At 45.8% G+C, this 14,592-nt stretch overlaps 1 protein-coding gene across 1 annotated transcript in view; it reads right to left on the bottom strand.

Moving 5' to 3' along the window:
* Window positions 1-109: 109 nt before the first annotated feature.
* Glg1 (golgi glycoprotein 1) overlaps window positions 110-14,592 on the bottom strand; it is a 98,206-nt gene continuing 83,723 nt past the window's right edge. The window contains 8 exon segments of the mRNA XM_048437243.3: window positions 110-4,926; window positions 6,767-6,873; window positions 7,583-7,703; window positions 10,082-10,189; window positions 11,044-11,145; window positions 11,322-11,464; window positions 12,614-12,737; window positions 14,309-14,446. Coding sequence (XP_048293200.3) covers window positions 4,759-4,926; window positions 6,767-6,873; window positions 7,583-7,703; window positions 10,082-10,189; window positions 11,044-11,145; window positions 11,322-11,464; window positions 12,614-12,737; window positions 14,309-14,446 — 1,011 coding nt within the window. The 3' untranslated portion in view covers window positions 110-4,758.

Raw genomic sequence — 14,592 nt, 5'->3', positions numbered from 1 at the left:
ACGACCTCGGCAAGGCCTGTGTGCCTGAGTCTGCTCACAGCTCTACGAGTCTGCAGTAGTAGATCAGGAGCTGGAGATTCTTCCGTCACCACAGACAAGATTCAACAAGTACAAACCTGCAAACTCTTTATTAAATTCTCCCATTTCATCTGTACAGAAAAAAAATGCACATTATGTTCAGAATCTCAGTAACATCTGGAAATTACACAGCATGAACATGTAAAAACAAGGAACTGCGGGGGTTTATACATAGAAAAAAAATCCATTTACAAAAGAGGCTTGTTAATTGTACTTTTTGTTCAAAAAACAAAACAAAAAAAATAAAAAATAAAAATGAAAAGCAAAAACAGGTTAGAGGCCCGAGATCTGGCACGGCACTCACTGTGCATTCCGTCTTCCTGCAGGGACTGACCTGTGTGCTGGCAGTAAAGCCCACTGCCACCCCCTGCACGGCCACCAGGAAGCCCACTGCCACCCCCTGCACTGCCGCCAGAAAGCCCGCTGCCACCCACTGCACGGCCACCAGGAAGCCCACTGCCACCCACTGCACGGCCACCAGGAAGCCCGCTGCCACCCACTGCACGGCCAGGTGATCCGGGACCTATTCTAGCGAAGGACTCCATGCTCTGAGGTTCTTATGTCAGCTTTGGGTTGGGAAAAGGCGAAACATGGCCTAGAGGCATGGTCAGCCCATCTCCTCTCCTAGGAAGCTCTTCACTGTCCACTGTCTAGCGCTCAGTGCTCAAGTAGGGGTAAAGAGGTCACAGAAGAACCCTGTCAGGATCCTGTCACTGCCTGCTGCCTGTGCGGACAGCTGTATCTTTGTGTTTTAGGTGACAAACAGCCTGAGCCTCCCCCCTCCCGCCTCCAGAAGTCAGGAGTCTGGATGTTGCTCACTTTCAGGTTTAATCTTGGTTTGCAACTCTGTTGTCTGAGAACTGGGTAGCAAGAAGGGCAATTTGACGTTAAACTTGATTAACAGGTGAAACTGGAGAGGCCAGGGGAAAGTATGGCTGGACAGATGGCAAATCAAAGCTCCATGGAAGGAAGGGGAGCCAGAAAAGCAGGTGCAGCCCTTTGAGAGCCGAAACCAAGTAGGGCAGAGAAACCCAAGAGGGCATTCTGAGCTTTGTATTTCCAAATTCACAAGAAGCTGAAACACAAACTTCCAAGAGGCATGTAATTCAAAAAGTCACCACCTGAGTTGGGCGGTGGTGGTGCATGTCTTTAATTCCAGCACTCAGGAGGCAGAGGCAGGTGGATCTCCATAAGTTTGAGGCCAGCCTGGTCTACAAGAGTGAGTTCCAGGACAGGCTCCACAGCTACAAGAGGAGCCCTGTCTTGAAAAGCCACCACTTTCTCTACGTTCTGCAGGGCCAGACTGGGCTGGACTTCTGCATGCAGCTGAGTCCTGAGATACTGAGCCTGGTGCAAGTGGAGAAAGTTTGTTTTTGTTTTGGGACAGGGGGAAAGAATGGGAAGGGGAGGTACCTTTTCAGAAGAACCTGACACCAGCCAGGAGAGCCCAGAAATGTCCCAAAGCCTCTAAGGGGGCATGGAGAGCTCTGGAATTCACACTGATCCACGAGTGAATGCTATCTCAGTAAGGCTGAGGGCACTGCTCTCACAACCCCAACCTAGAGTGTTGACTTCAGGAGACAGGAAGACATAATTTGGGTAGTAACTTTCTGTCGATTCATCTGGGACAGTGGACTGACTCTTCCTCATATATTTCTGACCCCATGCTGGCCTGGATTCTCTTATCTAAGAGCAGGAAATGGCAGTCATGGTACCACTAAATGTGACCACTTCATCAGTGGCCCTCGAGTGCCCCTACCTACATATGCAGTGGCTCAGCATGCTGACTTGACCCACAGAACCAGGACTGGAAATGGTAGCTAGCTGCTCTCTGGGAATGGACTTTCCTAGAGTCAGACTTCTGACAGCAGCAACAGCAATCAAGGCCAGGGATGCACCCTGGTAAATAAATGTCTTTGTCCTGAGGTGTTCCTTCACTAGAAAAGCCCATCAGAGAGGACGGTTAGTTTGGTTCTGGACTCACTGGCCACAGAGGCCCTGGCCAGGGCTCTGGTTCTCTGAAGCGGCAAAAGGCAGCAGTGGAGCGCTAACAGTCCCCAAGTCACGGGCTTGAGCCGGCAAACTAGACCACAGTGACCTGGCTGCTGAAGCCTTGGTCCAAACCCCCTGACTACTCGGCTCAGACTTTGGCTCCCACCGCAGGGTCAGGGCTCTTGACTAGCTCACGACTATCTAATTTAAACCATGACTGACTTGTGAGCAGGGGCTTGAGTGCCTAGAGCCCACTCTCCTATGCCCAAAGCTACAGAGTGGACAACACTGGGCCCTGTGCACATAGACTAGGAAAACCTGCTCAAGACCAGTCTACGGCAAGAGCCAGCCGTAAGAGCTACTTCAAGGAAGATGAACACTTCCTTGTACTAAGCAATTCAAGACACTAATAGCTATCTTTTCTATTCTGACCATTTTTAATCACATTTTTTTTCCTTTTCCAAGACAGGGTTTCCCTGGCTGTTCTAGAACTCACTCAGTAGACCACGCTGGCCTTGAACTTAGAGATCCTCCTACCTTTGCCTCCTGAGTGCTGGGATTAAAGGCTTAAACTACTACTGCCTGGCTAATGACAAACATTTTAAGAACCTAACTCATCCAACCTCCCAATCTACAGGCGATGAGGATTCCTGTCAGTGCACAAACAGAAACACCATGACATGCTAGAAGCAGGCCCCTGCCCTAGCCTATTGGAGAACATCAATGTGACCCTGCATCACAAGGGCATCAGGGCTACTTTCAACAATGTTTGCAGTTCTGGGTATCAGCCCAGTGTGACACTGAGACTTTAAGTGGAAGGAGGGAGGAGCTTTAAGCCAGTGAGCAGTGGAGGGTGCTGCTTACAGAGCAAGGATTTTAAGTCTCATCAAACTTAAAAATCCCAAGTAGGCTGCTGAGAATCAGGAGACTCTGAAAGCAGTACAGGGAACCAGGTAGCTTGGCAGGCAGCTCCCTTGGTGACTTCTATAACCCTATGCAGGGACATATAGCTGGCCTGGAACTCTCTGCCATGGGAAAGGGCAGCAGAAAAGAAAACCACAGTATTCAAATGCATGTCGGCCGGGTCAGACCAGGAGTGATTTGGAGCAGCTGATCTGTAGCTGCCGCAGCTCGCACTGAACGCACCTCAGGGAAGGTGGCACTCAGTGCGGCAGCACTTGTAGGTCTGAATGGGAGCCAGGAGCGGAAAGGGCACCGCCACGGGGCCTGGGTCAAGTGGACAGTTTTTAGGCACATGATTTATAATACTTTGTGGACATCTAACAGGTTAATAAAATATATATTATATAAATATATCTCCTACTGTACATGCCACCCTCTGTACAGCCACTGTGACACCATGGCCCAACTCAAAGGTGAATGCAATGCCTGGGTTCCTCCCTCTTAGGCCCTAACCCTGTCATCCCCACACTGGAGGAATGAGGAAAGATGGCTGGGAACCTTGCTCCTGTAAAGCTCAGATTATGGAAAGTTGACAAATCACCAAAATATAACATTCAGCCAGTGCCTACTAGAGTGGGTACACACAGCAAATAAATGAAAGAAAAAGAAAGGAAAGAAAAAACAACGGAGAAAATCCTCCATCTTTTAATGCCATCATCACTTTCCACCTCCCTTCATATAGAGGCACAAAAGAGCTTGTCTGGGAGGTCTGCCTGGCATTTACAGAAGTCAGGCTTCACTGCCAGTCACACGCTTGAGACCATGCTCAGTCTTTAGAAGCCACCATTTCCGGCCTGAACTATAGCTCAAAAGATGAAGTGAAATGCGTCTACCACCTGCCCCTCCTTACACGGCCCCTCTCACCCTCATCTCAGAAGTCCCACACCCCAACCTAGTAAGGACTTCCTGCTGAGGTAGAGAACTTCGAGGGCAACCCCAGGCTTAAGAACAGACCTTCGTGCAGATCAGCGGACATCCTGCTGCACAGACTTCTGATCCCTCCCTAGTCCTCTTGCCTCTGCACTGAAGTGGGGAGACCACAGGAATGCCTGTCGCTATGGGGCTGTGGACAGCAGTGGCTCATCTGGGGTAGGAGATGGAAGGCATCACGCTGCAGCAGAGGCAAACAGGATCCAGGGCAGGCTGCTTAGTTTCCCCTCTACTTGGTGAAGTCCCCTGCCCTGATGTGGCTCAAAGTTGCTTTTAGGAGAGGAACCAGACATTTCAATGATCAGGCACCGGATATGCACAGCTCCTCCGAGTCCTGCTGTCACCTGCTGCATTTCCGTGAAGGAAATAGCCCTACTGCTAGAGTCAAGACTGAAGGAGATGGGCTACTATATACATACTTTTTCCTTTCTTTAATTTTTTTTTGTCTTTTTTTGTTTGTTTCGTTTTTAAAAAACTCTGAGTTGCAGGTCAGGTGAGTCAGTTCTGGAAGTACTGGCAGGTCTGTTGGTATGACAGAATTGTCTACAGGCAGGTAAACCCTTCGCCAACAAAGGCTACCACCAAAGCAGCCAGCTGCCAATGCTGCAACGACAGCTGGGAGGAGGAGGACACCGCGGATGTGGCCAAGTCTGGATGGGAAGATGCAGTGGGCACCTGATGCTGCTCTACTGTGGGTGTTGGTGCCACCTCGTAGAGGACGAAGTGAGAGGGTGCACTATACAAGAAGCTGTACAAACGGCCCTGGGCAGGTAGTTCCTTGGTGGTCAGGTGGCTCTACCTGTCCTTGAGCTCTCGTGTCACGCGCTTCGTGATCCGCCCACACATCAGGCCGATCAGGAACAATATGCAGATGCTCCCACTGATCACAGACAGGATGTAGTTCTTCGAAGGGGATGTCATCACTTGCATGGCAAGATCAGAGAAGCCATCTGCTGGGGCCACCTGGAAGGAGACAGCAATGTGACCCTCTGAGGGAGAGCTGGATAGGTAGCAGATTATATCTTACTTAGCCCCTGAATTCCTAGTTTAATATATAAAATATATAAATTAAATATTTTTAATTAATTTGTTTTGTTTTTTGAAACAGGATCACTCTATGTAGCCCTGGCTGTCCTGGGACTATGTAGCCCAGGCTGTCCCTAAACTCAGAGATCCATCTGCCCGCCTTCCAAGTGTTGGGATTAACAGTGTGCGCCATTTATACCTGGCTTTTCTTTCTTTTTATTATTACTATTCTTATTTAGAGCATGTGTGTGTATAAGATGTGAACATGTGGATACACACTTGCCATGATGCACACGTGGCACTCAGAGGGCTACTCTGAGTCGGTTCACTCCTCCCACCTTTAAAGAGGTACCAGGGATTGAACTCAGGTCTTTAGGGTCCCACGGCAGGCCTTCTCCCCCACTGAGCCACCTTGTGCACTCTAATTCAGATCTTTTAGCTCAAGGGGGAGAGGAAAGGAAACCAACACAACTATAACACTTTTTCTGGATCATAAAACTACAAGTGTCCCCTGCCCAAACTGAGATATAGAGAGACAAAGAGGTGCCATCGCCCTCACATGCTGCGGGCACGATGTCAGCCTGTGTGAGGTCTCTGCCCACTCTCACTCACTGCTCACCCCAGCCCAGCAAGCATATCTCGTTACTCCAACATTACAACGAAGACTGCAGGCTGGGGTCCTTGTGACAATCAGAAAGCTACAGATTTATTTATGCTCTTCACTGTGTTTGATACCTTTTTAAAAAACAAGGCAAAAAGCTGAGATCATGCCTTATGTTTTTCTTTTCAGTTTTTTGTTTTGTTTTCCAGACAAAGTTTCTATGTGTAGCTTTAGAGCCTGTCTTGGAACTCACACTGTAGACCAGGCTGGTCTGGAACTCACAGGGATCCACCTGCCTCTGCCTCCCAAGTGCTGGGATTAAAGGCGTGAGCCACCATTGCTCAGCTTTCTTTTAATTTTTATTGTTGCTAGAGGACGGTTCAGGCTGCCTCATGGTTGTGATGTGCTTGCCTTAACATCCAAACACTGGGATTACTGGCATGCACCATGTTGGAAGTGTAATCACTGCATTGTAAGTACTTGTTCACATCAAGAACACTATGTAATCACGACTCAGAAAATCAGGACCAAAAGGTTCCCTAAGTGCACGCAAACTGTTCTTTTGAGTATCATCCTGGAATCTTAGAAGCCTGTGGTCACAAGAAACCTGGGCAGCTCCTATGTTCATGACATATATTTAAGAACAGAGCAGGAGGTATAAGATTAACGAGATTTTCTACCACACAATAAGCAGTAAGTCTCTCTGAGTCACAGCCACGCATGAGCAGCTCAAAGGAGAGGGAAACAGTAGGGGAAGACGACTCAGTGTCGGCTGTTCTACCTAACCGGGGTCCACAAGTGATAACCTTCCAGTGCTGAACTCCGGGAAACTGAGTACAAAGAGTACTGGTCTGATAGAGCTTTGCAGACCTAGCTAGCCTGCGGGAAGGGAGACATGTCATGTTTTAGAGACTTAATATTGTTTTTCTAGACAGGGTTTCTTTGGGTAGTTCTCACTATCCTGGAACTCACTCTGTAGACCAGGCTGGCCTCGAACTCAGATATCTGCCCACCTTTGCCTCCTGAGTGCTGGGATTAAAGGTGTGCACCCCTGCCAGCCTCATTTTGGAGTCTATCTACTGTCAGATTTCTATCAAAGGTAAGACAGTGATGCACACCACAAAGATGTAAACTGGCAGAAGAGGCTGCCACGTCAGAGGCTTTCTTGCTCCTTACCTTGGCGGCATAACTCCACATTTCAATTCGGTCATTGAGGCGCTTTTTGCACTCTGGTTGTAACCTCACCCGCTTATCTTCCAAGGCCTCCATTAGGCAGGACATCTCTGTGGAAGCAAATATAAGAAGTCTGCAACGGTACAGAAACAATTCTGTAATTTCAGGGAGAAGATTCCCAAGCACCTCAGAACTCAGCTCATCAGGACCAACAAAGTCAAATTCTTTCTGGGAACCTTGCTCAAGATCCCACTGGTGAGGAGTGTGACTTCCAGTGTCAGCTGCCCACAACCTTTTCACACCTCTTATTTTCACTGGGTGTCCCTGGTTTCAGACACCAAGAAGCTGCCATTGTCCCATTATAGACCCAGGGGGCTCAGTGCAGGAAAGAGGACATGGTCATGATTTAATTTTTTTTTTTTTTTTGAGACAGGGTCTCTCTGTGTAGCCCTGAATGTCTAGGAAATCTCTATAGAGACTAGTCTGGCCTTGAACTCAAAGAGATCTGCCTGTCTCTGGCTCCCAAGTATTGGGACTAAAGGTGTACACCACTATGCTTAGCTGTAACTGAATTTTTGATTCCCTAATAAATAACTCAAATTTCCCTTTTCACTAAATCTTTGGCTCTGGCTAGTTCAAACCTGCAAAATTAGTCCCAAATTCACTGCCACCAAAGCCTTGCTTACCATCTAGCAGACATCCAGGAGAGGTTGTATATGGCTGGGCTACAGACACAGTCAGAGTAGCTGTAGGTTACTCAAAGGCAGCGTTCGAGTACAAAGGAGTTCAGACAGGGACAGAGCAATAAATATTACTTACGACGCCCTCGGCCAGGGGTGATGGCTGCACAGTGGTGTTTAATGTCCAAGGCACATGCTGTGTGAAGAACTGGGTCCACAAAAATGTCTGCTTTGCTCTCCTTCAACATGTTTAACACTTCCTGAAAAGGGAAGTTCATTGTGGAAAGAGCTTTGTAGAGGAAATCTATCCAATCTGCTGGCTGTAATACTCTACAGAACATGCAAACAAACAGACCAAAGGGGGAAGATGAACTACAAAGTACTCTGGCACAGGCGGGTGGTAATGTCGCCATATATGCACAGAACGCAGACTTCTGGAACCTGGTTTAACTTGCTAGCTACCTCTGAGGAATACAATAGGAGCTAAAGAAAGCTAAGAACAGTATGTACAAGATTGAATGACCAGGCAGGAGTTCTTGGCATTTGGTCTGCCACCTTATTTTAAAATACCTACATGTTTGTATTTTTTTGATATAATACTTACTCTGTTACTTTAGGAAAAATAAACAATGTGAAATTCAAAAATTAGACTGACTGAGACTGAGGATTGAGAACTTTAATATACAACCTATTAGTCTAACCTTCAAATGCCACTTCTCAATCAAGAGGCTAGAGAAACGGCTCAGTGGTAAGAGCACTTGCTGCTCTTCCAGAGGACCTGAGTTGGGTTCCAGCAGTCAAGGCATCCGATGCCTCTGGCTTCCTGCACATACCCACATGCAGACAACACATAATTAAAAAAAAAATCTTAATTTCTGAACTAAATAAAGGTATGTTTGTTTATAAAATGTTCTACTTTACATATACATGCCCTTAAAAAAAGATTTATTTTCATTAACTTTATGTGCATGTGTGTGGGTATGTCGTACATGTGGGTTATCTGTGGAGGCCAGAGGGCACAGGGTCCCCTGAAATTGGACTTACAGGTGGTTGTGAGCTGTCTGACACAGCTGCTAGGAAAAGGACTGCAGGAAGAAAAGCAAGTGCTCGCAACTACTCCATCATTTCCCCAGCCCCATTTCTGTCTTTTTAATTATCTGAGTTTAAAGACGTCCTGAGCAAGAGGGATATAAACACAGTAGAACTAAATTCAATTCCACAGATACTTTCTTTATGCACAGCGCAATTAGAGGAAGCAAAGACAGACCACAAATGTTTGTCTCTTCTCTTAGAGATTTCCACCTGCCTCTGCCTCGGAAGTGATAGAATTAAAGGTGTGAGCCACCACGCCCAGCTGACTTTTTTAAAATTGTGCTTTGCCATGAGTGCTGGGAGACTTACAGACAGTTGTGAGCTGCCATGTGGGTGCTGGAAATTGAACCCGGGTCCTCTGGAAGAGCAGTCAGTGCTCCCCCTGCTAAGATTTATTTATTTAGCATGTATTGTATTCTGCCTGCATGTGTCCCTGAAGGCCAGAACAGGGCACCAGATCTCAATCAAGGTGGTTGTGAGTTACTGGGCTGGGAACTGAACTCAGGACCTTCAGAAGAAGCAGTCAGTGCTCTTAACCTCTGAGCCATCTCTCCAGCCCCGGAATTTTTAAAATTATTATTATGTTTGTTTATTTTGTGTATATGTTTGCAGAAGTCAGAAGAAAACTTTGAGTCTGTTCTTTCCTTCCACCATATGTGTTCTGGGACCAAGCTGTCAGACTTGGTGGCAAGTGTTTTTTTCCTTTACTTTTTCTCTTGTGATGATGGGGGCTGATTGTAGGAATAGGCAAGCACTCTACTACTGAACTTCACCAAGCCGCAGAAATGAGTTCTTAATAAAAATTAGTTTGTTTTCAATAGAAAGTTCTTTAAGACAACAACAACAAAACCTCAAAAACATCTCCACAAAGCCCAAATATTGTTTAAAAATTCGGTTTAGTCATACAGGTTCATTTGTGATCAAGAAAATGTATGGAGTAGGTTCTTTTTTTATTTACTTGGGTCTCCCTAATCAACCTTGGCTGTCCTTGCTGTAGACCAGGCTGGCCTAAAACTCAGAGATTCACCTGCCTCTGCCTCCCCAAGTGCTGGGAATAAACATGTGCACCACAAGCTTGGATTTGGTTTTTAACTAGCTCTTACCATTTCTCAAAATGTGGACTTGAACACTTTTAGCAGAGAAAGATATATCCACATTTCCCTTATCTCTTCTTCCTTTTAATGCTATAATACCAACTCCTTAGTCATCAAAAATAAGCTGGGCATGGTGGTGCATGCCTTTAATGCCAGCACTCAGGATGCAGGTGGATCTCTGAGTTCAAGGGTAGCCTGGTCTACACAGTGAGTTCAGAACAATCAGGGCTACAAAGAGAAACCCTGTCTTGAAAAATCAGGGGAAAAATGTATTCAAATATGAAATATAAGCCTTCTTACCTATCATTCTATGCTGTTACCTCTTTTCAAACCGTAATATGGTCCTAGACCATTCATTAATCGATGATTCTCTTCCAATAAATAGTAGAAGGGAATCAAAAGGAAAAACAGAAAAGAAGGCAGGAGATAGGCAAGGATGAGGGCGTGCCTACCTTTTTACACAGCTCTGTCTTGATCTTGAGCAGGTTAACCTTGAGGCATTCTTCCACTTGGCCCGTTTGCTCCTGGGCTGCTGCTTCTTCAGCACACAGGTTGGCAATCTGCTCAGGAGACAAGAAAACAGGGCCACCCTACTGAGAACAACTGGCTTCCAGAGACGATCAACCCCGTCCAATCAGCCTGGAATACTTGGTGCCTGTTGCTGACTCTGAATAGGTCTACTCCTCAGATACAGGTGAGAAACCGGGTCCCTAGGTATCAATGTGGATTCTCCCAGTTGTGTCCAGGCTTCTGGAGCAGCTTCCTAGTGGAGTGTGCACTCCTGCATCTGCACTCAGTGACAGACGCCAAGCTCTGTTCTCTTTTCATATTTCAGAGGCCGTCACTTCAGAAAGAGGTGCATTGTTCCGGGACTTGTCATGAAAGGAGGCTACTCCACAGGAGGAAGGGTCAAATACCCAAGGAAAATACTAAAAACAAACACTTAACACCCGGCTCAGGTTTACAACTTGGCATCCACTGCATGTGACATGCACCCTCAGACTTCCCAAACATGATCTCCAGAGAAGAGAGTAAACACTTTCTTTGGACAGTTTTAAGAGTCTACACAGGGCTCCTGAAGTGGCCTTTTCTAGCCAGGAAGACAAATTAATTTCCAAGGACAGGCACTTAGTCATTAGGAGAGCACTTCTACTTTTCTGGTAAGTCTTGAGGGGTTCTGAATGGTCATCCAGAATACTAAGGGAGGACTGCACTACGTGTAGAAGTAATAAAATACTCTTATTTAATAGACAAATGTGGACGCAATACTGTAGAGAAGGAAACTGATGCCAAGTCCAGCTCACTGTTACCCAGAAGACAGGCCTGTAAGGAACCACAGTCAGGAAGAAAGTACAGAAAAGAATTTTCTCCAGTCACCTCTTCTGGGAAGCCCTCCCTTGCAAGCATGGCTTACCTCATCTGAGCAGTGCAGCTGGAGCTGAGGATCCAGACGGTAATCTAGAGCGGACTCCTGGATGATGATGCGGATCTGGTCCTCACAGTCTGAAGACAGGCGCTGGAGATGACAAAGGGAAACACATTAGCGCACCCGAGAGCATCAGTTTTTTATATGAGCCCTCACAACCCAGCTTAGAGGAAGGCAAAAAAGGTCTTAGGACAACAGGAAAATGCCGGTGATGGCCACGGAGAAAATGCTCATCTCCAGCTCTGTAGAGAGCCCAGTCAGTGTACCTGGTCAGCGTATCTCAGCTTGAGGCATGAGATGACTTGACCTTCCAGCTCCGAATCATCCTTTGCCTTGGTTAGGATACCATGACAGAATTTAGGAATGTCGGCTTTGCAGGCTTTTCTTAGCACAGGGTTTAAGCGGTAATCTAGAGTAAAAACATATCAGTATATGGTAAAATGGTTCACCTATGAATTTTCACAAATTTTTGGAATTTACCTTTCAAAGGGGGGGCATATTATAGATCAGCTTTACAGACTGGGCAGTGATGACACATACCAGTGTCCTAGTAGCCACACTAGTTTGCCATAGAAACTGGGCAGTAGTGGTGAATGCCCTTAATCCCAAAACTAGAGAGGATGAGAGGAGACAGCTCTCACACTCAGTCTCATTCTGAGATTCCTGGAGGCAGGATAGACATTTCAGACTGAGGTAGAGGTAAGAACCAGTGACTGGCTGCTTTGCTTTTCTGACCTTCAGGTTGAACCCCAATATCTATCTCTGAGTTTTTAATTAATAATACTACAAATAGTCATGACTATAAACACCAATCTGTTATGTTAGTAAATGGTATATGAGCTATCATGCCAGGACTGGTGTAGCTCTTAAAGGAAGGAAGGCCTTCTTGAAGTTCAAGGAATATATCCGTTCATAGTAGGGAAGACACGGTGGTAGGCTTTCTTGTTATATTTCTTGTAACATTTACATGGATTTCACAATCATCCTGCCTCAACTCTCAAGTGCTGGGATTAACTGTGCACAACTATCTTCCCCCTGTTGCTAATAAGCAATGCAACTCAGTTCAAGAGCACATCCCTGCTTCTCAGGATCCTTCCTCTCTGCAGCAGCTCTGCAGGACTTTCTGGTCAATATTAAAGCAGACAACAGAAACCTTGCCAATAACAGATAATTTTGAAGGTGCCATGACAGAAACAATACTTTTGTCCACTAAGCTACAAGCTTTCCTAGTCAAGAGCTGAAATTTCCCTTCTGAAAACAACTGGCCATGCTCATGAAGTCTGAGTAAACCTGTAGAATTCCCTTTCCTGGAAACCCTGTGCTGACTCCTCCTCTATGACTTTCAAGAGTAGCTGTTTAGATCTTCAGCGCTCTTCCCTGACCTTCGTTCTAATTTCCTGGGTAGGCTTCAAAGGAGGAGGGGTACACAGCTCATATGCAGGCTCTGCTCCTTCCTCTCTTCAAATCCATGAGCTACATGGCACCCATAGGTAACATGTCTGGCCAGTTCATGTGGGCTACACTCCGTGAGCCCAGGAGAGCAGAGCCAGGATGGTACCTGTGTTCTGGGTGATCTGGCGCTTGGTTATCATCTGTTTGCATTTGGGATCCATCAATTCACTGTTTTTATTTTGCTTCAAGCACTGTAACATGGTTTTGGAATCTGCTTCTGGACAGAACCGCTGCAAAGAAAACAAAATTATATGAAAAAACTTATCCTAAACTAGCAACTAATCTATCTGTGATTGCTTTTACATCTACCTGGAATTCATGAAAACATAAAAGTTACAGACAAAGGCATCAGTAGGTGCCAGACTTAGGGTCCCTTGTTTACCTTTTCCCCTACAGCCAACATTTTTCACATTTCTCCCTGCAAACACTGGTTACATTCTGCATGGGTTTAGCTGGTTACTATGGTTATGTCACAGTAGAGGCCACCTCAAAAGTGCGATTAATGTGTAAGTACGAATGTAACACTAGACCAGGTGCTATCCAGCCCCCAAGCCTTACCTACCCAACCACAGAATTTAGGAAATAACAACTATTAACCCACATGAACAGGGATCTGGGGTAAGGATCCACGTGGTTTAAGTTATAGGGGCTGAAATCTACCAAGCATGTGAGGTTGGTTCCTATACTCTACCACTGTCCCTAAATAAGAGCTCAGTTTTGTCTGGTAATGAACCCCATCTCTATTTGTTATCCTGAGTGTCTGCATCACAGTGTCTCAGACTCTGCTAGGACACTTCAGCACCAAGTTTCCCTTGCTTGTTTTAGGGTTCATGCTCTCCCCCCATCCCTTTCCCCTTTTCTTTGGCACATGCATGCACGCACATACAAATAAATAAACATTACATCCTCACAAACATTTATTGATAGGATCAGCACTGTTTATTAAAGGGAAGCTGAAATGCACAGTTTTATTAAAATTTCTTTGCATTTTTAAGTTTAATTTCTTTTTAATATTTATTTATTTATTCATTATGGATACAAGAGTCTGTGTGTATGTCTGCAGGCCAGAAGAGGGCACCAGACCTCATTACAGATGGTTGTGAGTCACCATTTGGTTGCCAGGAATTGAACTCAGGACCTTTGGAAGAGCAGGCAATGCTCTTAACCACTGAGTCATCTCTCCAGCCCCAGTTTAATTTCTTTGTATATACAGGCAGGTTAAGAACATTCACTGGAGGATCACTTGAAGAAAAAGAATGTGCGAATGGAAACAAACACATGGCTCAGTGGTTAAGAGCACTTATTGTTCTTGCAGAGTACCTGGGTTTGGCTCCCAGCACTCATGTGCCATCTTACTAAAGTTCTAGGAAACCCAATGCCCTCTTAGACCTCAGTGGTCTTAGGCATGTATATGGTGCCCATTCATATATGCAAGCAAAAGACTTATACATATAAAGTAAAATTTAAAAAATCTTGAAAAAAAGAAACATCTTGAGTGTGGGAGAGGTTTGGTGAAGACTCTGGACTGTGGCTTTATCAGCACACCCATCCTGGCCAACTATTAGCTCAGCTCTGTGATTTTCCAACTCGGACAGCATCCACAATGCCTGGAGGGCTTATGGACACTGTCCGCTCCATACCAGAGATTCTGGAGGCTCAAAAATCCACAAACTGGCAGGTGAAGGCAATGCTACTGACTACAGACCACAGCTGGGGAAATCACCATGGCAGCCATGTTTAACAGGATACAATGGAAAGGGTTCATGCTGTTACTGTCACTTGGGTCACACTTGTTCCTTACCTTAATCATCTGCTTGCAGACTCGCATGAGTGTGTAGTCTAGTTCTGGGTCCATCATCTCTGTCTCCTGAAGCTTAAATACTCTCTGGTGGCAGCGGGTGCTCAGCTGCTTCTTGTTTTCCTTCAGACATTCAATAATCTATGACGTTAAGAGTTATGGTTGAGTTAGAAAGCATGAGGGATTGAAACACATCTATTTTGACTGCAACACGTATTTCAATGAATGACACTGTTTTCCTTTCCCAAGATCTTTTGTTTCTAATTCCAGGAATAGGATTAAGGATT

Source organism: Myodes glareolus, chromosome 22 (assembly GCF_982192425.1).
Source record: "Myodes glareolus chromosome 22, mMyoGla1.1, whole genome shotgun sequence".
Taxonomy (NCBI): Eukaryota; Metazoa; Chordata; class Mammalia; order Rodentia; family Cricetidae; genus Myodes; species Myodes glareolus.
The sequence above is the reverse complement of the archived record's forward strand: the minus strand, read 5'-3'. Positions and strand labels throughout refer to the sequence as shown.